The 25,136-nt window shown below is 43.4% G+C and overlaps 2 protein-coding genes across 38 annotated transcripts in view; one reads left to right on the top strand and one right to left on the bottom strand.

Moving 5' to 3' along the window:
- The window catches only part of ARVCF (ARVCF delta catenin family member), a 448,905-nt gene extending 440,372 nt beyond the window's left edge, over nt 1-8,533 (top strand). For all 17 annotated transcript variants that reach the window (XM_037879234.2, XM_043529834.1, XM_037879232.2 and 14 more), the window contains one exon: nt 705-8,533. Coding sequence is in view for 3 of the 17 variants with exons in the window: in XM_043529842.1 (XP_043385777.1) it covers nt 705-710 (6 nt within the window). In the remaining 14 variants the exon portion in view is untranslated. The remainder of the gene's footprint in view (nt 1-704) is intronic.
- A 2,906-nt stretch (nt 8,534-11,439) lies between these two features.
- COMT (catechol-O-methyltransferase) overlaps nt 11,440-25,136 on the bottom strand; it is a 33,688-nt gene continuing 19,991 nt past the window's right edge. For 9 of the 21 annotated variants that reach the window (XM_043529857.1, XM_043529858.1, XM_043529860.1 and 6 more), the window contains 4 exons: nt 23,874-24,156; nt 17,919-18,112; nt 15,504-15,635; nt 11,440-12,748 (listed from right to left, as the gene is read on the bottom strand). In XM_043529857.1, the coding sequence (XP_043385792.1) occupies nt 12,569-12,748; nt 15,504-15,635; nt 17,919-18,112; nt 23,874-24,156 (789 nt within the window). In that variant the 3' untranslated portion in view covers nt 11,440-12,568. Of the gene's footprint in view, nt 12,749-14,793; nt 15,011-15,503; nt 15,636-17,918; nt 18,113-22,465; nt 22,548-23,873; nt 24,157-24,293; nt 24,362-25,136 lie in introns of those variants that run through there. The other 12 variants (XM_037879256.2, XM_037879252.2, XM_037879247.2 and 9 more) reach the window with 5 other exon arrangements.

Here is a 25,136-nt window from a genome sequence, read left to right as displayed (position 1 = left end):
TAAGAGAAATTCTCATTGAAAGCAAGTGGAAGTCTCTCCAGAGTAAGGGGAGCAAGGTCAGACACAATTCATGGGGTTCTTGCATCTGATTCCCCTGGGCACTGCCCTGAAAATTCAGCCCATCCAGCTACTACACATGTGAAACACTGGGGGCTCTGCTGTTGCCATAGATTATTTATTATTTGTATTATGGTAGTACTCCAACCAAGATCAGAGCCCCATGGTGCTAGGTGCAGTAGGAAGAAGTGGTCCCTGCTCCAGAAGATTGAGATTTAAAGCTTTGACAGGACACAGTAGTCCCACATTTGTGCAGTGATCCTTGAGAGTGGAGAAGGCATCGAGGGTGGGTGAGGGTACCTTTTTAAACTTAGGGTGGCTTTTTGGTTTTGTTGTTGTTTTTGGGGTTTTTTTTTCTAATTTCTGCCCTTAAAGGAACTATGATATTGGGGGTGGGCGAGGGGGGTGGACTAGGGTGACCAGATGGCAAGTGTGAAAAATCAGGGCAGCGGGTGGGGGGGGGTGATAGGTGCCTATTGTAAGAAAAAGCTCCAAATATCGGGACTGTCCCTATAAAATCGGGACATCTGGTCACCCTCGGGTGGACGCTTGCAGTTGTCCTGCTACCTGAGCTCACACTGTATGTGCTGGAGATCATCAAAGGTGCATTATTTCATATATTAATCAGCTGTGGCTTTATTTTCCAGGGCTAGAGTCCAACTGCTTTTTTTTTTTTTTTTTTTTTTTTTATACTGAGGGGAAAAAACAAATTTGAACCAACACAGAGGATCTCATTAATCACCACTGCCATTCAAATTCGGAGGGCGCTGCATCAGTGAACAGTCTGCAGATTCTAGGAGGGTGTGGGGAGAAAACAGACAACTGCCATCAGCCAACCCCGGAGCACCATGCCTTAAAGCAAGACAATTTGCTTTTTAAAACTCAATTACATTCCCACCAGACACAGCCACCTCCCTTTGTCCCCCTCCCCCAAAAGAAGAAAGAATCTAAGCTTACATCTAACTGGTGACTCTTAAATGAGGATGGTGCCAAGGATGAGAAGAGACGGTCACGTGGTGGGAAAGAGGACAGCTTTGCAAGTGAAAGAGGAACTGCAGAATATTTGAAATATATCTTAGGTATAGTCATGAGGAAACTAGCACTTTTCATTTGTTTTTGTTTTTTGGGTTTTGTTTTGAACTGTGAATTTAATTTTTAAAAGATTTTTATATTAGGGAGTTTGGTTTTTTTGGTTTTGAGCTTTTATTTTTTTTTCACAAGAAATGCAGGAACGTTGAGTGGGTTTGTTGGATTTTAAAGAAAGGAGAAAAAACTATTTCGGCTGGTTGAACGAACTGGAATGTAGACAACGAAGTTGATGCAAGCTGTATAATCTGCTATTAGAGGAAGCGATATCACACTGTGCTATATTATCATTATAATCTGGTGTAAAATACTTCTGCCTTTTGACTTCTGTAATGGTTCTATTTTTACTTCCACATATGTAAACAGTTTGTTGAAGGTTTCACTGTCCCAATTCAGAAATTTGTGCTGAGAAATGGAGTTGGCTGCCTTTTTATTTTTGTTGCTCATGATGATTGCAGTAAAGGAGTTGCTTTTTTTCCCCCCCAAGTGTTGATGTTGGGTTGATGGTTATTTAATCTTTAACATAATTTTATTTCCCATAGCTGTTAACACATCGGGGAAGAATGGAAACTTCCTCATTAGGAGTTCCCATTAGAACACACTGTAATCTGACGCCCCTTATATTTTTGATGATAGACTCAGTTGCCATTGGATCCATGCGTGTTTTCGGCTGTCGAGCCTGATGAAAAGTAACTGATATATTTCTTAAAGAAATCATCATCCTGGTTTTGTTGTGCTGCTTTTTATTTTTAGGTTGCACACTTAAGTAAGGGTAAAATTCAGCCTCTTGCTGAGGGTCTACTCAAAGCCACCTGGTAGGCCATAGGCAGACTCTCTGCACAAGGTTGAATTTGTGCCCCTCCCAGTCACATTTTACACAGATGCTATCTGGTGATGCTATGTATTAAATGCAAATCATTGATTTCCTTTGGGTTTTGATCCAATGAGGGAGAAGGATGAAAACAAGAATCAAATCTCTCTCCTAGCATTGGATGGATGCCTTTTACTTATTTTGTTTAGTTACCATTGTCATTTGGTTGCCATGTTTACACCTACAAGTTCTTAAATACAGTGTGACTGGAAAGCACATCTTTGAATCAAGCAAACTTAATTTTAGGTTTTCAGTGCCTGCCATTTCCTTTGTAATTTAAAAATGAAGAAGAAAAAACCCACAACAAAAAACGAAATATTACTGTAATAGTAAACGTCTAATTTTTTGTACAAAATTAAAAAACTAAAAAAAAAGCAAGCCTCAAGAGCTTCGTATCTTCTTGAGTATAATAAAATTTGACAAATACATATCTATAAATAAATATATATAGTTGTGCAGAGGATAGGTTGCCAAAACCGTGCAAGTAGTATGCAGGAGGACTGTTGATTCAGGGAAAGACTGATGCTCGAGCTACAGGCACTAACTTGATCCCCCTTCCCATCCCACTCACGCACAGAGAGGTTACGTCTGGGTCCTAAGAAAGGTGAAGTTGCTGGGAGATTGGTTATGTTTACCCTGGTGAGAGAGTCCTGTGAGGTCAAAGATGCTCAGCTGGACAAGGGAGGCAAAGACAGATCCATCTGTGACCATTTGGATTCTGATGGGCGGGGAGTTTTTTCTTCTTGTAGATGTAAAGCATAGAGTGAAACCAGATACATAGTTTTACTGTATATTCTAACAACGGTGCTCTTTTCATACTTGTTCTACCGATAAGTGGAGACCCTTTTAACCAGGCTGTTACACAGAAGAGTTTTATACTGCTTTGGGTTCTGTACCTTGTGTGTTTTTGTATATGAAAGGATTTTTTTTAAAAAAAACTTTCTTCAGCAATTAGCAATGGAACCTTCTTTGTAGCCTATTAGAAGTGCATAAGGAAGGGTCCCAGGAGACTCGGGTATCAGAGTATTGTATTTACCAAAGGAGTCTCAGCAAAAGATTACTGCAGATAACTAGCCAAATGTTGCAAGGCTTTTCTGCTAAGTCTTTGCGATGTAGTCATTCTACAAATATTCCAAAGCCAGGGAGAGGTTAGGAGGGAGAATGGCAAAAGGGGAAGGCTGTAGGAAACACCCTGGGGAGAGGAGACTGGCAATAAACTTAAATGATCTCCTATGCAGAGAGAGGCCCCCCCAACAAAAACCTAGATCTAAACACCCATGCTATAGGGATGTTAAAAATCTGGATCAGAATCCAGATTGGGCAAATGGCTTCTTTATAATGGGCCAAACAAAAAACACAGGGGTGTTTGAGAAGCAGATTGTGTTTTATATTCTAAGCAGAAACCATCCCACCCGATTAGAAGGAATGGAACTGGATGCTTGGAATCATTGTGGGTGATTGTTCTTTTCCCTTGTTTCCAGCTTTGTCTTTTTGTGACTGCTTTGTTTGCAAGGCTGCTTGCTCCTGAGTAAAAGACACCTCACCTCCCCCCAGTTAGTAGTATGCGGTGTTTATACCAAGAGGCAAAATATCAGGAGCAGTGTGGCTCTGACCACGCTCACCACAATGAAGATTTACTCAGAGTATGTAGCAATAACAAGAATTTAATCCTGTACATTTCATTGCTTTTTTTCTGCTCCTTTCCTGCAAGCCTTTCTCTGGACAATGAGCAGAGAGAGGGATCCCAGGGCTGACTTAAGACATGAGAATGGCCTCCAGTGTCAGCAGCATCAGCCATAGACCAAATCAGGAAACCGTTTACTTTAAAATGACGCTGCTGATCAGTCCTAGCATCACATTTCATCAAGTTGCAGTGGAAGCATGCTGCAGGGGGTGGGCTCACCTGTGGGAGGCGCTCTTTTACAGAAATGTATTGGTGCAGGGCCGATGTATGGTAGCTATAGCTAGCTGATAACCTACTGGGACTTTTCAGGATGTCTCCCCTTACCCAGCCCTTCCAATCCCTCCCCCCACAACCCACCTGTTGCTTCCCAGCTATGTTTGGGCTTCATTTGAGAAGAGAGGGAATGTGAAGGAAGGAAGCACTAGGCATTTTAGGAGCGTTCGAATGCAGAGGCGGGAAAGCAATAGCGTGTGTGACAAAACCAGTCTGAAGTCAAGCAGCTCCAGGTCTCAGTTCAGTCAGGTCTCAGGATTAGGCATGCAACCGCCTCCCTGCCATTTGCTCCAGACGCCTGCACCATGACAGCCGGAGATCAGGCCCACAGAGGAGCAAGAGCTAGAAAAAAACACCCCAGAGTTTCTAGTGTGTCCTTGTGGAGGAAGCTAGCAGGACAGTGGGTGCAGGCTTTCTGTTGATCAGGAGGAGGCGGGAACCTCTGTTGCCTCAGCTAGAGGGCTGTGATAAAGTGGGGGATAGTTTGATTCCCTCGGGGACTCAAGTTATCCCACGGAGCTCTGTCCCCAGGAAGCAGCCCTAGCACAGCCCATGGCACTACGCTGTGACCACTGAAGAAAACAAGTGCTAATTTTGGTGGGGCTCCCATGACTCAGGAGCCCCCTGTGGCTGTAGGTTTGGCTGCTGTGTATTGGAGTAATAGCTGTACCGAGTCAATAGGTTCCTACAGATACCCATGGTGGGCCAGGCTGTGCTCAGTGCGGGATCCTGGGAGGGGTGCGGACATATGGGGCTCCAAGCTAAGCCACCTTTCTGCTCTCCTGATTCTGGAGCTCGCCAAGTACCAGTTCACCCCTCTGCATAACTTGGAGAGGCCCAAAGACTAGTGGCTGGACTGGTGGCCCACAGATCAGTTTGCCGGCTGTAGATTCCTGGAGTTTGGTGTGCTCTGGCCACCCCTAGCTATGTTCTCAGGAATGCCCCCTACATAGGGTAGAGTGAATAGTGCAGAGCAAGCACCACCCTTCTTTACCACCCAGGGATTGCTCCTACAGCTCTCAGAGCAGCACTGTCTCTAAAACATCATGAATAGGACTGGTTTTGGGGACCAGGAACTGGCCCAGGATAGGGAGACACACAGAGGAAGTAGTGGTTTGCAAGTATGGTTCCACCACTCCAGTAAGCTCTTACCAATACTGATGAGAATTCGTGACACGTGGCCTGCTACACACAAGGCTTGTGATATGCAAAGCACTTTTTCACCTGGGTTCAACTCCCAGAGCATTAGGATGGAGGGTCTCCCACTTTCGTTACTTACCTGCAGCTTACTGTGCGGTTTAGGCTTGATTACCAACAGGGATGGGGGCATTATAAGTTCCTGGACAGCGGAGGCAAAGTTTCTGGGGCCAACGGCCATATTAATGAGATTGATTTTATTGCTTCCTGCTGTGACACTCCTCATGGCCTCACTCTTTCTTTGAAAACCGTGATGTGCTAATAGCTTCAGCCCATGCTTTTGTGCTGTTGGGGTTGGGGGTCTCTGTCTCTCTCTCCCCACTCCCCCCATACTTTCAAAGGTGTTTATAGAGGTATAGTTTCTAGCAAAGTCTCTTCACTGTTCTGCTCCTAAAAACTGATGTTTCCTTACCTTTCACAGAAAGGTTTTCCTCTGATTATCGTACAGTAACTAGTCTAGTGCATTAAGGGACAGTATTATAAACGGTTTTTTTTCCCTGTCTTAAATTTACATTGGGGTAGAATGTTCAGAAACACGATTGCAGGATGAGTCATGAGGAGGAAAGAGCATATGCTGCAAAACCTGCCGATCCAGTTGAGGATATAATTGTTCAGCAAAACAAAAACATAACTAGACTAAGAAGCTTACTGGTAATTAGTAGCTAATGTGTTTGTAACTATCATGTGCCTTAAAATTTTCATGGTAGGAAAATAAAGAAAAAAAAAATCACCAATGTGTTTTCTGTAATACTACTCAACATTATCGCTGTAGTTTAGACTGGTGGGTTTTTGCATTGTATTTACACTGTACTATAAACTGGAACACTTAGAATGGTTTTATTTTAAGAGTAAGATGGGGGGGGGATAAAAGATAATTATGCTTTCATAGAACAAATGTTACCATAACAGAATGTATTATTATAGGAATTTTCCATAACACCGATAAGTAGAATGCTTGTTAGAAACCAGGTATGTAGGATAACAGTTTGGTGTGTTTTCAATAAACCATGCCTGGAAAGAACATGTGTGCCATTGGTTATTTGTATTTGTTACATCAGATGTTCTAAATATTCTCTGCCACATAACATCATTCAGCCAGGACACAGGGTAGTGGGACCCTAGCACAGGCCAGCAGTGTGCTGCGAAAAAACCTCTGGTAATGAAAGTGATTGGTGTATGCTTTAATGTACTGCAGCTGGAAACGGTAATTCTATGGCTTACGTCAGCATTATAGCAGAAAGCCATATAATAACTTTGGAGTGTAGATCATGGCTTTACTAAGACACAAGGGTGTTTCTGTGGAGGGAGGGAGACATCTGTATGGGTCTGTTCAAAGGACTGCACATTTGGATTGACAAGCATATCTTACTGATGGCTTACTGATGACAAGCATATCTTACTGATACCATTTGTGAGGTCACTGCCCTTTCCCCACGCTTGCTGATGAAATATTTTAGTACACCACGTCACATGGCTGTAAAGTGTGCGTGCGTGTGTGTGTGTGTGGGGGGGGGTTAAAAAAAATCAGATGCTAGGAATTGACTGGAGCTAGATGCATGCTTTGGGTGAGGTGTGAGACTTCTCTTGTGCTTTTCTTTTTTACATGCTTTTGGGGTATATTAGATAATTTAGTTTTCCTGCTGTGTGGAAGGGAGATCCACCCAGAAGCTGAGGAGACAACTTTCCAGTACATGACATGGCCCATTGCTGACAGATCGGTTGTGTTAATTTTGATGGAATAGCTGGGCCCAGGCAATCAACGGTGTTAACGTGATCCTATCACTGTACAACACTAAAGACTTAAACATGGTTCAAGGTTCTGAGTACAGAGACCTCAACCTGCTTAGTCTCATGACAACCGTCCCCATTAAACATTTTATAACCTTGCGTTGAAGGTGCAGTAAAAGAGAGAAAATCAGTCAAAGCATTTCAAATGTCAAGTATTAAGTAAGGCTTTCATTTTACTATATTTCTCATTCCCTTTTCCTTCAGCAGTAGAAAGTTTTTATAGGGAACGCCCCAGCCTGCCCCATTTGACAGTCTTTTAGAATCGGATAACTGTTCTTTTTTGGGGGAAAGAGAAGTTAGTTCAGCTGGCCTGGAGCTGATGATAAAGACCAGTCCCATTCTCTTGAAGATCACACAAGACAAATGGACACACAACATGACAGCAAAGAACCACCAATGTAGAAAATGCAGTTTCTGTCTCTGGTCCCGACTCCTGTAGCAACTCGGGACAGCACACGATCTTATCAGTCAACCCCAAGACCTGGCAAACCAGTATGAGCATTGGGAGGTATAGGGCATTGCTTTTAGCTGCCTATCTGCTCATGAGCTTATAGCAGTGTTGTAAAAAATGCCATCTTGTCTGGCTAAGCCAGACCCTTACTAGACAGAAGACAATTTGAGAAAGATAGAAAAGAGAAGAAATAAGGTGGAGAAAGGTCAAGGACACATGAGGGAGGGGTGACAGCAGGAACCCAAGTCTCCCATTTCAGGTGCTATTTAGAACTTAACCAAAGTGGTAGAAGTGATGATGTTATTGGTTCCCTCTCTCTGGCCTGGATTGGTCAGGACACCTTTCAGGTTCAGGACAATGAAGGCCTAACAGTGTGGTACTGGATCTTGGCATCCCAAGAGATGGTGGGAGTAGCAGCCATAATGATAAAGTTCTCTCCTTCCAGTATACCAATTTCCACCATTTTGTTTTTCCCTAAAGACTTTGTTTTTTTTTTTTTTTTTTAAAGAATCCCCTAAAGGAGGTGATGAGTGGCACAGGCCATCTCCTCTGTATTCGGTCTACCAATTAGATTAGTTAATTTCTGATTCCATTCTTCTTTTGTTTATTAGTCATGACCTTAACACAGTCCTTGGGTGGTATTAGCAGATCTTTTTGTTTGACCTAATCCAGTCTTTCACTTCTGTCAACTTTTATATAACAACTGTATGTAACAGGCTGAGTTGGATATTTGTGACCTTGGACAACATAGAGAACAAACCTCTGCACAGCAGATCTTCTCTGAGCTACACCCTTGAGGACAGACTCTCCCTGGCAGGTTTATCAATGTTGATCAGATCAGAGAGATTGATGTGGCAAACAGTGTCACACTTCCTGACCCCCACTCATCAAGCATGGGAAAGGCCCAGCAAAAATCTGTAGCAGTAATAGTACCCTGCAGTGAGCTGGCAAGCAAGAGGAGGCAAGGTTCTCCCTGGAAGTTAAACAGTGAATCATATTACCAGTCAAACGTCATTATACCATTAATAAGTTATCACTTTTGAGGTTCCCAAGATGCTTGTTAGCAGTACTGGGGAGTTTATCTTCAACTTCCCTTCCCTCCTTTAAATCTCAGATGTCTGGAATGCATGTTGTGCAAAATCATCTGCTGCTCTCGTACACACAAAGGAAACGTCTCATTTTACAAGCGATGTGGCTATTGCCCTCAGAATCTGGCTCCTAGTAGGTATTGCCAACATGCCGCTGCAGGAAAGAATCTAACTTCTGTTTTCGTTATGGCTGCACTAAAGTGGCAATGAATAGTAGATGCTGTAGGTAAGATACTGAGCTAAAACAAATCTGTGGTTTCTACAGTTGACCTTTACAGCTGTCAGAGTAATTTCATTTTCAGCTCATCATCTTCTGGCCAAACTGGAGAACGGAGTCCCTGAGGTGAAAGGTTAACGTGGGAACAATTGACGTGAAATATCACAGCCCTGGTCTGTTTCTGATTTCAACAAAATCTCCAGTGAGCTTCCTGTCACCACAGTGGGTGTTCACCAGGATTTTTTTGCTTTCTACTGTAACAGCTTTATTTGTAACTAATGCACAGCATCGGCAATGCCAGGCTGTGGTACAAGCTGACAATAAGTAAGTGAAAAATTAAAGGGATGTTAACAAATTTGGTTGATCCCTCCCCTCCCCCAATCTTTCAGCTGTCATCTTACCTGTTTAAAAAGCCAGTTTTTGTGTGTGTTGGCCCTCAGCCATAATGGGGAGTGGGGTGGGAGGGTGAGGAGATACTGTTGTAGGAACTGAACCTGGTCTGTCTCGTAGCATGGCTCTCTACCACTGGGCCCTGCCAATATTTTTCATTTGGCTAATTTATCTCACTTAGGATTGCTTAGAATTGATTATTTGCAAGGTGAGTTGGGAGAACTGGCTGGCGGAATTTATTTAATAGGTAATTTCCATCAGTGGCACTTTACAAGCTGACAGTCTTTGGTCAAACACTCAAGCTCCAATTTGCTGTTCCATGAGAACAGGATTGTGACTATTTGGGTTGTCTTTGACACGCATTGTAATAGGATGATACTGCATTGACACTCACTCGATGCTGGGATCTTTAGGATCCTGAATAGCCTCCTTTTGTACAGGGATAAATGGCTAGCCTACAACCTTCACTGCTTCCAAAGTGTGCTTTTACTCTGAAAAGCAGCTCCGTTTGCCAGTCATTCAAACTCAGCTAGGTTCTTTCCTTTCCATCCTTGGTCACCAGTAACAAATAGTATTACATGGGTTTGGCTGAGGGCAAAATTTGTCCTTGCATTTGGAACTTGGTTAACAATCTGATGATGCATGAACCGGAATAGAACTCAGCTCTTCCACAGCCACGCTGGCCCTGTAGTTCTAGTAGGAGAAAAACCCTTAATTCTGACCTTAAAAGAAGTGGCTATGGCTCTGACTGCATACAGAGCTCACATTGCCATGCCACAGGAGGGAATCCACTCTGTGTAATATCTACACCAACCTAATGGCTTCTCTGTACTTCGTCCTGCTTTCTTGATGATATTCTCCTTGCATAATAACTTATTTCACATCCACACATTTAAAAGTCTGTAGGCTAAAAAATGAGAACACTCTTCCCTGATTGTTTTGCAAAGTACAGCAGAGGACTGCATCCACACGCAGCACCTAAACCTTCGTTCACATGCAAATGATCTCCCGGCGCTTGGTTTGCTTCAGAATTCTTACATGCAACAATGTCACAATACAGAGCTTCTGAGCAGACCAGGCATCTGGCCTCTGACGTGTTGGACTTCATCAGTATCAATAAGTCACAGCAACCAGCTGTGGTGAGAGGAAGACTTAAGTGCAATCAAAGGCATATAGGCTAAAAATGGAAGAGGCCTGCCAAAGTTATGACCTTTAAAACAGTGGGCACTGGACACTCACCCCCGACTGTAGATGGGCTTGTAAATCATGTCCTGCAAACTGTTTAAAATCGCCAGAAGGGCTTTGGTACCATGCCAGTGAGTTACACACATGATCACTAATGGTATCTACAGCTAGGCACGTGTATGTCGTTTACATTTCTATTTCGGGTTAGAGAAGGCTGCCCCTAGAGGCTCAGAAAGGAACGATGCGCACAGTGCAATATTGCACTATTAGCTGTGGTCACTACATGACATTTTCACCTCCTGAGGCATCAGTTATTGGCCACTGCTGGAGAGTCAATCCCGGAGTGGATGGACCAGGGATCTGATCCAGCAGAGTTTAAGGTTGAGAGAGACAGACGATTAGCGATTTTCCTCATCGAGGTAAATTATCGTGGCTTTGCCTCATTGTGCCTATTTGGAAAGTATGCATCCACGAGCTGGCTGGGTGTCAGAAACCATGATGGGGCATGGTCAGTCCTAGTGATCAGAACCATGGCAGTAAGGCCTAGTGATGAGTCAAGGTTCAGAGCCGGTTTGGAGTGAGGCCAGAGTTAGAGCAAGGCTGGAGCAGGCCAAGGCTCGGGGAATCTGTTGTCACTGTGAGGCAGGAGAGCGTTCCAATCCATAGAGTGATGTTGAACAGACTGAACTGCTATTCCTCCTGTGAGGCTTATATACACCTGCCCTGAGAGTCACCAGACCAGTTTCTGGCTTGTGGATTGGCTGGGGCCTAGCACAGGAGTGACTCCTCACTTTACACTGGGTTCCTCTAGTTAACTCTGTCCATTTTCAATCTGATCTTACAACTGTGGTTAACTTGCTCTCCTTTCCGGTTGTATTGTTTGAAGTCTTTGCCAAGCTCATTTTCACTGACTTAGAGATGTGATTCTCTCCAGCTCCTGAGCCAGAATAAATGACGCTTCAGGGAGGTGAACTGCAAAAGCAGCTGGCTAAATAACATGCCCGTGAGAATCCAAAGTGGAAGGGGAGAGGGAGTACATATCTACTGGTTTTAGAATACAGGGTCTATTTCTGTAGCTGCTCCCTGGCTTGAAACCTACAGCGGAAGTGCTGGGCAGAGTCCCTGTGGAATAAAATGGAGTCACACACTCAGTAACTGCATAAGTCATTTTTTCCCCTTCATTTTTACTTATAAATTTTGAATTTTACACAGTTGTGCAACAGCAATGGGACATGCTGAGAAGTGCCCTGCCAGTGGATTATTGCACCATTTGGGTGAATAAAGTCACTTTGGGTTTGGTCTTGTACCTTAATAATAATCCTTAGTATTTACCATAATGTGAACACAACCCAGGGTATACAGTAATCACCCAGAAAGGCACAGCCTGTTGTGTCCTATTATAAATCATCAGCCAGCATCTTGCATTTATGCAGCTCTTGGCCTGCAGTAAGAAGCGTATCCCGTCCCCAAAGAGCTTGCATTGGTTATGGTCAATGCAAAGGGTTGGAAAACAGCATTTTATCAAGGTCCTGGCAGCTTATGTGTGTTTGGTAGTTCATTATAAAGAAGCTTAATGCTACTTGTCTGGTAAAAGAACCCTGGAAATGTATATTTTCACCCATTTATTTTGTGCAGCCTTCCTGGCCCCTTCCCCACAATCACATTAATTATCTTGTCTGCCTTGCCCACTGTCAAACTGTGTTTTGTTTTGTTTTCCCCAGCACAGAGCACCATGAATTTTTACTGGTAGCTACCGAAGAATGCGTGTGACGTAACCACAGGATTCTTCACAGTGGTGCATTGCCAGTTATTAAGCGAAATCAGAGCTGCTGAAATATTCCTTCCCTGCAAACTGTGTCTTTCTCGCTCTTAGAAGCAATTAGTCTGTTTTGGCTTAAGGACACAGAAAATCACAGCGACTGCTGAGAGTTTGTTTCACTCTTGGCTGGTAGGGTTTGAACTCAGAGTAAAAAGATTGATTTTTGCTGTTTGGCAAGAAGCAGATCACCTTAAGGGAATGTATATCATCTTGGATGCAGATAGCCATCTGAAAAGAGAAAAAACCAGGCCTCTGCATCTAAATCTTTGGCAGGCTACCCTACTTATGCACATGCTCGCTAGACCTTGGTTTCCTCCTTCTCTAAACCCATCTTGTTCATCATAACTTGCTTTAACTACAGCCCCAAAAGTACAGAAAGCTAAACTTGAAGCACAGTCAGAGTTAACCTGTGCAATTGCATTTACACCACTTGAAACAAAAGTTGGATACCAGTGACTCCCTTTATCCCAAAAACACGGCCTTTTCCATGGCATCCTTCGCTTTCATGTACTCCACGTGTGAGGGATAGTTGGTACATTCAAAACTGTTGTTATTGCGGATGTACTTAATGAAGTCTGGAGCCCCAGGGCAGACGACGTTGTCAGCCAGGATAACAGAGCCCTTCCTCAGCAAGCCATGTTCCTAGAAAGAAGAGAGACTTGCACTTGGTGAATCTGTTCACTTTAGAAGGAGTTAACTAAGTGCTAGTGCAATGCACTTTCGTATTCGTGACATTTCATGCTAAAATGAATTCCTGTACTAACATGGGTTTGATCAGGGAAAATAGCTGTGACTCTTTCTACAGGTTCTGCAAGCAACAGCTGAATCTTTCTGCTAACATCATCAGCAGCAAAAGAGTTAATGATGCTGATAGGAAATTGATGTCATTGGGATTCAGATTCAAACAAATGGGGACAGGTCATGCCTAAAGTATTGTTTCTGGCTGTCTCTGCAGGGTTAAGACGACAACTCTGGGTAATTCACATTTGGAAGGATTTCTTCACACGGGTAGAGACTTGACCATTCCTTTTTATTTCAGGTTAATATTGAAATTTTGCAGAAGCTGGTGAAGTCACCAGAGAGGGGGCTGCATGGCATTCTGGGCAGCAAAGTCTCAACTGGGCCTCTAGCCCACTACTGGAAAAACACAGAGTTCAGGACTGAGATTTCCTGTGCTCAATCTTCCTCAATCCCATCCAACCTTTGGCCACTTTATTTGGCGACAGGGCGTGGAGCACGGTTAGTGCCCAAAGAGGGCCAGGCTGGCAAGTTACCAAGAATTCAAGGGGCATAAGTAACTTGCCATATACCCAGGCATCCAATGTTTAATAACAGTAAAGCTGCAACCGTAATATTTGCTGACTTGTATTTTCCTTGACAAAGAGACACTACTTATCTGACGTAATTTTCAAAATAAAAGCCTGCAGCTTATCAGCTTTGTTCCCACCCTGCAGTTATGGGGAGGGTTGCATCTTTAAGGCTCCGTGCATGGCTTTTGCCCCGCAAATCAATATTGTGGAGGCCACTGGTGGTTAGCTCACCATGCTCACCTCTTGAGTTTGTGCCAACCCAAAGAGAAGAGGCGGTTTGGGAGGTATGTCGATATCCTCTGGCCTGTACTTTCTAATAATCAGATCAGAAACTCAAGTGAAAAGGGGATTTCCAGCACTAACAGCTGTGTCCTTGTGACTCCGCTGATGTTTGCCAGGTGCTCCTTGTATCAAGGACCTTTTCTAGAACTGTGTGAAGGGGAAACTGCGTGGGATTCAAACCACAACCTAGGTCATCTGAAATGCTTGTCAAAAACTATGTTCAAAATGCCAAGTTGGAGAAATGTTCGAAGTGTTCCCTTCAGCTGGTCCATCTCAAATCCCCAGGTGATGTTACACAGCAATGATTCATGACAATAAGCAAAACAACACTATGGTTTGTAATCGCATCAAACTGTTGACTAAGAAGTTGGATCTAAATGATCCTCAATCCTTTGCTTTAGCTGGTTTTTTGTTTGTTTGTTTGAGGTTCAGAGCTGGAAGTGGTGCTCTAGCCCTCCAAACAGCTCGGAGCTTGGTAACTGTTACAGAGCAAGTTTAAAAAAAAAACTTTCTCAGGAGGCAAAGCAATTTCAGAACAAAATTTTACTGTCTCCCAGCTACTGGTATGTAAATTCAATGGTGGGTTTTAACAAGAAGTCCCAAAGAAACTCTCGACTTTTTAAAAAGCTGCTTGTAGGGAGGAGAGAGTGGGAGCCTAAGACACAGTGTCTGTATTCTCCAAACAGGGGTGGTGAAACTGGTGCTATGTGAGAGAGGGAGAATGTGACTAGTGCAAAGCAGTCAGCAGAGAGACTCCCATGGTCTTAATGCAAGAGAGGCTCATACAAGAGCGAGTGGGTAGATATTTGTGGAGAATGTAACTGAAAAATGGCATTTCCATCCAATTAGTCATTTCAGTCTAGAGATAATCACAGGTCTAATAGTGCTATTGAGCTGTGATATTAGGTGCATTTGCGCTGTTTTTTATAAACACAGAGGCTGTGATTATCACTGGGTTATTTGTTGACGTTTGGAAATAGCCTGGGGTCCTCAACTGCTCTCGTTTGTCATTACCTGGCTGTTTAAAGCCAACCCATAATTTGCTATTGCTATAATAGCCTTCTAATTTTGTAATGAAGTGTCATTATCTGTTACCTTTGTTGCTGACAGAATCTGTCCCCACGTCTAGCTGTGGGTGGGGAGAGTCTGAATGGCATTTCCTGGAATGAGAACCTAGCATGGTGCTAGGAATAGTCTTCCCTCTGCTAAGGGCTGCTTTATATCCCTTCAGATGGTAAGGATGCCCCAGATGTTCACAGAAAGAAGGTACAAACGTGCTATCGAGAGAGAATTTCATCAAGGAGCACAAACCCTGACAACAGAGGGAGAAGAGTTTGCCACCAGGAAATTAGTGATGTGAAGGCTGGGTCTGAAATCTGAACTTCTCCAAAATTCAGGACATTTGGATCAGGTGTCCTGGCTTAATCTGATAGGGAAAGACTTAAGTCATGACATTCAGACCCAAATCGTACTTCTCCAGTGTTTGTGGGTGGTTCTCATTGGGTATTCAGCTTCAGGCCTTTCCAGACAGGAAGATCCTGCAAGTGGCTGAACAATCCCTGGGAAGTGCTGAGCACCCTCAGTTCCCTCTGACAATAATAGGGGAGGCGAGGGCACTTAGCACTGTTGTGAATCCAGCCCCTAAGCTCCATCCCTTTTCACCACGTGGCTGGTTGATTGTTAAAAGTTTCTCTGGTGCATGCCCCGCTATAGAAAACATGCACTTCCCAACTGTTCTGGGAAGATCTTACAGACATCTGGATATTCACTATGGGGGTTTTAGGGCTGAAATCATTCCAACTCACAAGCAGCAGGATGGTGTCTGGCAGGTATCTATCTTTCCAATGATCGAGAAAGACAAAATCCAGTGTGTCCACTTCATGCTTTTTCTTCAGCTGTGGGATAATTGTCTCCGAAGGGCCTTCTAGAATTTTCACCTGAAAAGCAAATACATCTCATGTTGATCTGGGCACCTTGTTTTAAGCACATTGCCCCTCACCCTTTAAGGTGCAGTCAGACTTCCGTGATCATGTTAATAGCCTTGGTGGAGAACTTCAGCGGGCTTTGGATCACATGGGCTTTTTTGATAAACTGACTCAATTATTTTTTTCTCTGTGCAATTGTAAGAAGCCTGTGACCTTGTCTCTGCTGGGTAAAATGACCCTCTGCTAGTGACAAGGGAATCCCCTGCTGAAAACAGCGTGTGGCTTGGCTTGGAACTGCAGTCACATCCCAATCAAACCTTCTTATCCAAAGCAAATAGAATGTACAGAAGAGAGGTTAAAAAGATTGGGGTTATTTCGTTTGGAACAGAGCTTGTGGGGAGAGCATGCAAAACAATGAACCCGTTCTTCTTATGCATAGTCAGGCCATGTCTACACTAGGAGTGCTTTGCTGGTATAGCTATACTGGTTTACTACACCAGCAAAGCGTTCCTAGTGTGGATGCAGTTTATACTGGCATCAGCATAGCTTGTTCCAGCCCCCTGAGTGAAATAAGCAATCTCAGTAAACATGCAGTTGTGCCAGTATAACTGGGGCTACACTAGGGCCTTTTGCCAGCCAGCTGGGTCAGGCATAATTGCACCTCATCACACCCCTGATGGGCACAGCCGTGCTGGCAAAATCTGTAGCGTAGTCCTGGCCTCCGTAGAGGATGCAAGCAGCGGAGCGGCAGGCACACCCTGATTATCGGTCTATCAGCACAAGCTCTGTTCAATGGAGAGGAACTGCGGCACCTGTATTTGGTAAGTAGGTACCATATGGCTTGAGCAAAAACTAAAGGTGAGGGAGTCTGTTTATTCTGGCTGCTGATTTATGCCTCAGCCTTTGGCTTACAGTCACCTATCTAATGACTTGTCAGCAGAGCACTGTTGAGCCTCTCTGTGTTCCTCTGACAAGTCGGTTGATAGGTGATTGTAAGCCAAAGAACCTAGCCATTCCCAGTGCGATAAACCATCGTCTGCCTACATGGGTAACCGGTTACTAGAAAAACAGCCAAACCTAGAGAATGAAATCTGAACACTTTCCAACACTAGAGAGCACTGGATTTAAATCACAGTTCCTGTACCTGCTGCTATGTATTCTTGTTCTGGCTCAGAAAGCTGGAAACTTGTGAGAATAGCTCATGCAATTTGCGGAATTTCAGTTCTAATCCCTGCTCTCACTTGAGCCCCGATCTCTTTCCAAACCCCAATTTGGATCTGAATCACACCACTCTAAGAACATAAGAACGGCCATACTGGATCAGACCAATGGTCCATCTAGCCCAGTATCCTGTCTTACGACAGTGGGCAATGCCAGGTGCTTCAGAGGGAATGAACAGAAGAGGTAATCAATCATCAAGTGATCCATCCCATGTCACCCATTCCCAGCTTCTGGCAAACAGAGACTAGGGTCACCATCCATGCCCATGCTGGCTAATAGCCATTGATGGATCTATCCTCCATGAATTTATCTCGTTCTTTTTTGAACCCTGTTTTGTCTTGGCCTTCACAACATCCTCTGGCAAGGAATTCTACAGACTTTGTGTGAAGAAATACTTCCCTTTGTTTGTTTTAAACCTGGTGCCTATTAATTTCATCTGGTGACCCCTAGTTCTTGTGTTATGAGAAGGAGTAAATAACACTTCCTTATTTACTTTTTCCACACCAGTCATGATTTTTATAGATCTTTATCATATCCCCCCTTAGTCGTCTCTTTTCCATGCTGAAAAGTCCCAGTCTTATTTAGCTCTCCTCATATGGCAGCTGTTCCATACCCCTCATCATTTTTGTTGCCCTTTTCTGAACCTTTTCCAATTCCAATAGATCTTTTTTGAGATGTGGTGATCACATCTTCACGCAGTATTGAAGATGTGGGCCTACCATGGATTTATATTAAGGCAGTATGATAGTTTGTCTTCTTATCTATCCCTTCCCTAACGATTCCCAACATTGTTAGCTTTGCCCCATCTTTACTAACTACTCAGTTATCTTAAACACGGTGTGTGTGTGAAAAGGGATTGATGACCCTGTCCCAGTCCCTAATGGGCATTTCCTAACTTGACGCATCTACCACACAGATGAGCCCAATGGCCGTGCTCAGTTCGCTGCTAAAATAGCTTGGGATATTGCAATTGCTGTGTTAGCTGAAGTATAAGAGGGCGGAATACCAGTATTTCTTCTGACATAACATCTACTCAGTCCCTTCATTTACCAGCCACAGAAGAACAAGATGTACCTTATCTTGCACTCCAGCAAACTCAATCATCTGTTTGGCGATAGCAGCAAAGTCAGGGTTGAACTCGATGGTCAGTAAGCAAGCGCTGGGCTTTAACAGCCGAGCAATCCTCACAGCAGAGTAGCCACAATACGTTCCCAGCTCCAGCAAGGCTGATGGCTTTGTTTCCTCCAGTATCTTATCTAGAATCAAACCTGAACGGGAGAGAAATGGGTTAACTCTGGACTAAATCAAACGGCATCAAGTAATAAAGTTTGTGGATGGAATCTTACAAGTTCATTAATAAGCTGCTATAAGGAGATTCAAAATGTGATGGTTTTTGATCAAATATACAGGGCTTCCTTTGCAGACTGGCTCGCACTTAAAATGAGATTCATTTTGAAATGTCAGGAATCTTGGAAAGAAACCACTTACAAATACCTCAAACGAAATTGCTGCTTATTGTATCAACGGGGCCCCTGTGAAACTGAAAATAGTCTTGTGAATGCTTTCGCAATTTCTTTTTTGCACTAGGGCGACTTCAAGAAATAGGTTGTCTTGTATCATACTGGGAAAATTGATCATCTGACCTAGGCTTCAAATGGTAAATTTTCAAAAAAATAAGTACGGGGGGGTGTTTTAAAAGAAAAATAACTTTTTTAAAATAAAAACCCACATTTTTGAGTGAAGATGGGCCTGTATTAAATAAAATTTACCACAACTTTGAGTGAAAAATGCAACATTTTGCAAAGAAATTTAGTTGTTGCAAAGTCTGTCCCCATTCATGAAATGTAGAGCTCTTAAACTTTGAGAGAGTTCACATTTTGTAAATAATATTACACGCAGTCGCCTTAATGTAAGACTTTTAAATTAAGAAATACTCATTATAAAGGGAACAGTCTAGCCAGCTGACAAAGGCACTATTTATTTGCACTATAAAGGCCAGGAACCATTAGCCAATTGTTACAATAAATAAATAAAATTGGAAACGATATCCAATCCTTGCAAAGAAATGGACTCAGTGACGGAAGTCTCTTCCATCTTTAATCTTCTATGGTCCTAAGTAGTGCAAATACATTAGATACCTGAATGAATATTTGAAGGTATTTAGCCTTTGGCATCATGATGCATGAGCCACTTGAGCTGCTTAGTTACCCACTATTAGCATTCACCTTGTCCTGTGCTATTTATTTATGCATCACTTGTGTACAAACTGAACTGGTGTGGTGCTGCAATTTGTAATTGAGCACTCTTGTTTAGCCTTCAAATCTTAGGAATTAAGAATAAATAACGTTGGGATTTTGCCTATCTTACTGGAGCAGTGCCCCTTGGCACCCACTATATTGCCAGGTTTGTCAGCTTTTCCCCTAGGGGTCCCTGTTCTCAGAAAACTTATCTTCCCTTTTTTTGGAGGGGTGGGGGTGGGGGAGATTCTGTCCTATTATGAGTAGGGCCCTACCAAATTCATGGTCATGAAAAATGCATCACGAACTGTGAAATCTGGTCTTTTGTGTACTTTTACCCTATAGTATATAGATTTTACGGGGGAGAAGAGTGTTTCTCAAACTGGGGGATCCAAAAGGGAGTTGCAAGGTTATTTTAGGGGGTAGTAGTATTACCACCCTTACTTCTACAGTGCTGCCTTCAGAGCTGGGCAGCCGGAGAGTGTCAGCTGCTGACTGAGGGCCCAGCTCTTCAGGCTGCAGCACAGACGTCAGGGTGGCAACACCCTACCAGGCCATGCTTACTTCTGCACTGCTGCTGGCAGCGGTTCTGCCTTCAGAGCTGGGCTCCCAGCCAGCAGCCGCCGCTCTCCAGCTGCCCAGCTCGGAAGGCAGCGCCATGGCCAGCAGCAGGACAGAAGTAAAGGTAGCAGTACTGCGACACCCCCCCCCACAATAACCTTGCAACCCACCCCCCACACAATTCCTTTTTGGGTAAGGACCCTACAATTACAACACTGTGAAATTTCAGATTTAAAAAGCTGAAATAATGAAATTTATAATTTTTAAAATCCTATGACCAAGAAATTGACCAAAATGGACTGTGAATTTGGAAGGGACCCAGTTATGAGGACTGCCCCCCTGATTCCCATTCTTTTCACTTGCCTCATCCAAGGTCCTGTAATAGGACCACCATTTTTGCAGCCAAGGAAAGGACAAGGCTGGAGGGGTCACTGCTGGGCAATGTGAAGTAATACCCCCTGCAGTTCTTAAAACCCACCTAACCACTGAAGTGTGAAAATGGTTTTCTATGTGGGTTTCAAACTCCCAGCCATGTGCACCTCAATTTAAAAATCACACTGCAGTTTAAGTCCACTGCCAATTGCAGCGAGTGGAACAAACCTTATAGGCATTGGTCAGAGCTGCAAAGACAAACTGTTCAGAACTGTCTGATTCTAGTTAGTTTCTCATTTCAGACTACTGTATGTATAAGCTGACTGGGAATGGTCAGTTTGCTTCTGAACTGAGTCCCTTGCTGATGTAAGAGAAACCAACTAGGTCTGCAGAAATCCCCTCAGGCTCACTGTGCACTCAACTCCCAATTCAAGAAACTTTCAGACTGTTTCTCTGTATTTTCATGAAGTGCTGCTTTACATATGGAAAGCCTGCGAGGAAAACATAGTAGAAAGCTAATTAGTTTCCCTCTGCAGCTTTTCCACATGGAAAGCACTTTAGCAGCTTTGCAGAGACTACAAATAGAAAGGTGGGTTGAAAAGTGCCAAAGAAAGAGGAAGGAAGGGTGACAGAGCAGATAGAAATGAGAAAATGGGGAGCGAGACTAGGACAGAAAACAGGAAAGAGTACGTAGATTAAAAGGAGGGAGGGGAAAAAAGAAATACAGAGAACACAGGAGGAGATGCACAAAGACAGGAAAGAGGGAAGGAGAGAACTGGGGAGAAAGGGAAAAGGGGCTGATACTGGTGAAAAATGCATTCGACTGCAAAATAATGCAAATATTAAACTGATTGACTTACGTAACTAAATGCTATACTCTACCCTCAGCTCTCGTGCAAAACTTTCACTGATGTTGCTGCAAGGCCTCTTGGTTTGGCTCTTCTCTCATTGACCTAGCCCAGGGATCCTAATTAACAGTATAACTCAGCCTCCTCCTGCCATCCGGCTTTTATTGGCATATAAGTGTGTAGTGCTGCAACTGTACATTATCTGTATTAATTCAGTGGGAGTGACTGGTGCTCTCCTTTCTGTCCGTATGGTCTAAATACCCTGCTTTTGCACTTACTGTTGCCCCTAATGGTGAAACTCTTGACCCCATATTATTTGTGCGACAGACTCTGTATATTATCTTAAAGCAAGTTTGTCGTCAATGCTTATTTATAGGATTATTTGTTTTAATAAATGCAATTGGTCATTTGTAGCATAGCATATTATTCCAATTTATTGTAGATTAGGGATGGCTTGTTATAAATTGGTGTAGTGCTATGCACCTTCTTGGGATATGATCTCAGCATGGTCATTTCTGGTCAATACTTGGATAAGAGGCCTCCAAAGAAACCCAGGGCATTTCAGGGATCAGGGCTGGTGATTCAGTGGGTGGCACTGGTCCTTCTCAGCAAGTATTGAACCAATGTCCTAGCAGTGTACCATTGAAACTGTTGTTTCAAATGAGCTATAAGGCACAGTCTAGACCATTTGGGATCACTAAATGATCCCAAGGTGTTATCCCACCAGATGCCCTCGCAAAATCCCCTAGTTTGGGGAGTTGGTAACTTGGTGTATCTGTGTGTTATTCAAAACCACAGAGGAGACTGCACTTTACTGAGCATTGAAGCCACTCCTGTCAGGTGCTTTGGCAGCTTTAAGATGAAAGGTGCCAAATAAATCCAAGATAGTGTCACTACATAATTCAATGCATCGTGGCTAAATCTTAAGATCCACAATCAGTTTTCACTCAAGCAAATTTCTACTGAAAGCCAAGGGCATTTTGTCCAAGCAAAAACCTCAGAATATGACAAAATATTACCAGGGCTAGAGCTTTAATAATGTGTGCACAGATACTAGAAGCTACGGCTTTCACCCTAAACATACTACTCATGGAATCACAGGAACTGTTTTCATAAACTAGGCCTAAAACATCGGGGTCTCTGACTACTGCGTAAAAGTACAAGTTTACTAGGGTTAACCCTAGATTACTATGTTTAACCTCCAAATTCTCTGCACTGCCTCCAACTAAAAGGGTCATGTTCTGAGAGAAGCTCTCAGATCTGTTTCAGAGTAACAGCCGTGTTAGTCTGTATTCGCAAAAAGAAAAGGAGTACTTGTGGCACCTTAGAGACTAACCAATTTATTTGAGCATAAGCTTTTGTGAGCTACAGCTCACTTCATCAGATGCATAGAAAATCTTTTTATACACACAAAGCATGAAAAAATACCTCCTCCCACCCCACTCTCCTGCTGGTAATAGCTTATCTAAAGTGATCACTCTCCTTACAATGTGTATGATAATCAAGTTGGGCCATTTCCAGCACAAATCCAGGGTTTAACAAGAACAGGGGACACCATCACAGGGCCTAATCACATCAGCCACACTATCAGAGGCTCGTTCACCTGCACATCCACCAATGTGATATATGCCATCATGTGCCAGCAATGCCCCTCTGCCATGTACACTGGTCAAACTGGACAGTCTCTACGTAAAAGAATAAATGGACACAAATTAGATGTCAAGAATTATAACATTCATAAACCAGTCGGAGAACACTTCAATCTCTCTGGTCACGCGATTACAGACATGAAAGTTTCTATATTACAACAAAAAAACTTCAAATCCAGACTCCAGCGAGAAACTGTTGAATTGGAATTCATTTGCAAATTGGATACAATTAACTTAGGCTTGAATAGAGACTGGGAGTGGCTAAGTCATTATGCAAGGTAACCTATTTCCCCTTGTTTTTTCCTAACCCCCGCCCCCAGACGTTCTTGTTAAACCCTGGATTTGTGCTGGAAATGGCCCACCTTGATTATCATACACATTGTAAGGAGAGTGGTCACTTTAGATAAGCTATTACCAGCAGGAGAGTGGGGCGGGAGGAGGTATTTTTTCATGCTTTGTGTGTATAAAAAGATCTTCTACACTTTCCACAGTATGCATCCGATGAAGTGAGCTGTAGCTCACGAAAGCTTATGCTCAAGTAAATTGGTTAGTCTCTAAGGTGCCACAAGTACTCCTTTTCTTTTCTCAGATCTGTAAGTCACAGGACGTGTATGTTAGAAGTGAGCTACTACAGTTGTATGAGTCGATAACTGAACTTTTTTGAATGCAAAGTAGTGAGACAATGAATGTGCACCCAAGAGGACAAATTTTATCCACTTAGCTGATTTGGCCTTTAAGAGAAACTAAGACTTGCCAGGGGATAGTAATGTCAGATTTTCCTATTAGTATATGGGACAGCTTCTTGTGTATATTACATCTGTATGATCTCTCTTCCCTCGAAAATACATGGCCTATAACTATTGTTTATATGTGCAAAATTCCTCTTATTTTAAATACTACTCATGGTTTGCACATTTCAATCAAGGATCTCAAAATGTTTCATAAACACCAGTGAATTAAGGCTCATGGACACCTTCTGCTGGAAATAGGATATGATCCATTGTAACCAAGGTACAGAAAGCAAGGCAGAGACTTTTCCAAGGCTACGTAGCAAGAAACTGGCAGGAATCCAAGTCAGGGGTTTTTGTTTCTCAACTCCCCAGATGTCCGCCCGCCCTCCCTCCCTTAGGAAGCAATGTGCATGGCACATTAAAAAATCACATCTGGCCCCATGATCCTACAGTGCACCTGCTGGATTCTTCCAAAGAGATTTACACCATCGTGCATGATCGTTTGCATAACCACTGTTGCGGCATGCAAGATTGCTGTGTTTTTTCAGTGACTAACAGAACGACGTATCCTGTACCATGCCAGTCTCAAACTCAAACATAGCCTTGAAGAGCTTATCTCTGATGTGATTACCTTTTTCATCCCCCACGTTCATGGCCCACTCCTTCTGGGAGCAGTACTTATCTATGGTGTCCACTACACTCTGGGGGTCCCCTTTGATTGCATTCTGCAGCACGAAGTTTAAAATCCTCTCTTCTTTGCTCTGAGCCATGATGAAATTGGTTATTTTCTGCAGGATGATTTCATTCCACAGAATGGCTGCCCAGCCGTTGTTTCTGATGAGCACTGCAAGCAGCAGCAAAATGAAGAGCAGGCTGGTAACTATGGACAAAAGGATTGGACAGCTCTCCAGCATCTGGAATAAAAGAGACAAAACAGGTTTTTAGTTAAGGTGGCACAGGAGAGAACCATCTTTCGCATAACTGTTACAATAGAATAACACCCAGGATATAAGCATAAGCAACACCCAGGATAGGAATATATAGAACTTACTATAATTCTACTGTACAGTGTGGCTGGAAACGGCTATGTTGTATCCAGAGAGAGACAGTGATCCGAGAGTTCCCTTTAGAGGCAAATTCCATAGGCGGTCAACAAGTGTCATTATTAATTCCCTACTCCCCTCACCCACGTAGCCACTCAGTTCTGACGCCATCCCAAAACACCATTGCACAGACTGGCTGTGCTCTTTAAAATCCTTAAAGTTGCTTTAACCATTAAAAAGGATTTAAAATCCTAAATAATTGTACTAGGTGTGATTTTCACCCCCTCTTGTCTGGGTGAGGCAGGAGTGTGGTTGTGTTGAGACTGGTGAAGAAATCTGGAGCTTTTCACCTCTAATCTGAGCACTGTGATCTGTAGAGATCAGCGGTTGTTATGCAAAGTCCTGTGTGAAATGAGCATTAACGAAGAAGTACTGGTCTCCAAGTCTCCAGGAAACACACCACAAAAACCATCACTGTTAGGCCCCTGCCTTGCTGGCATGGTCTGCAGAGAAGTGAAGGACTGAGCGTGTCACAGAGACTGAACTACCCTCTCCCACTTCAAGGTCACAATTGAGGCAGGTGCTTGGCGCGGTCCAAGGAAGCTGGCAGTATAACTGCTGCCTGTGCTGGCAAAGCCTTGGATATCCGACCCGTCAATCTGGCACCTTTCACAAACACAAACTTCACTTCACTTTGTATTTGAAAGCATGGATTCTTCCCCCCCCCCCCCACCCCAGTTACAAAATACAAAGTTGAATCCCTGTGCCAGAGCCGAGGAATCCAGGCCCGTGAATTTCAGGGGAATGTAACAAAAGGGTGCATTGTACTTCAACTGACAGGCTGGGTTTTG

The sequence above is a fragment of the Chelonia mydas genome, chromosome 15 (assembly GCF_015237465.2).
Source record: "Chelonia mydas isolate rCheMyd1 chromosome 15, rCheMyd1.pri.v2, whole genome shotgun sequence".
Taxonomy (NCBI): Eukaryota; Metazoa; Chordata; order Testudines; family Cheloniidae; genus Chelonia; species Chelonia mydas.
Note: the sequence above shows the minus strand (reverse complement) of the source record. Positions and strands in the feature narration are given on the sequence as shown.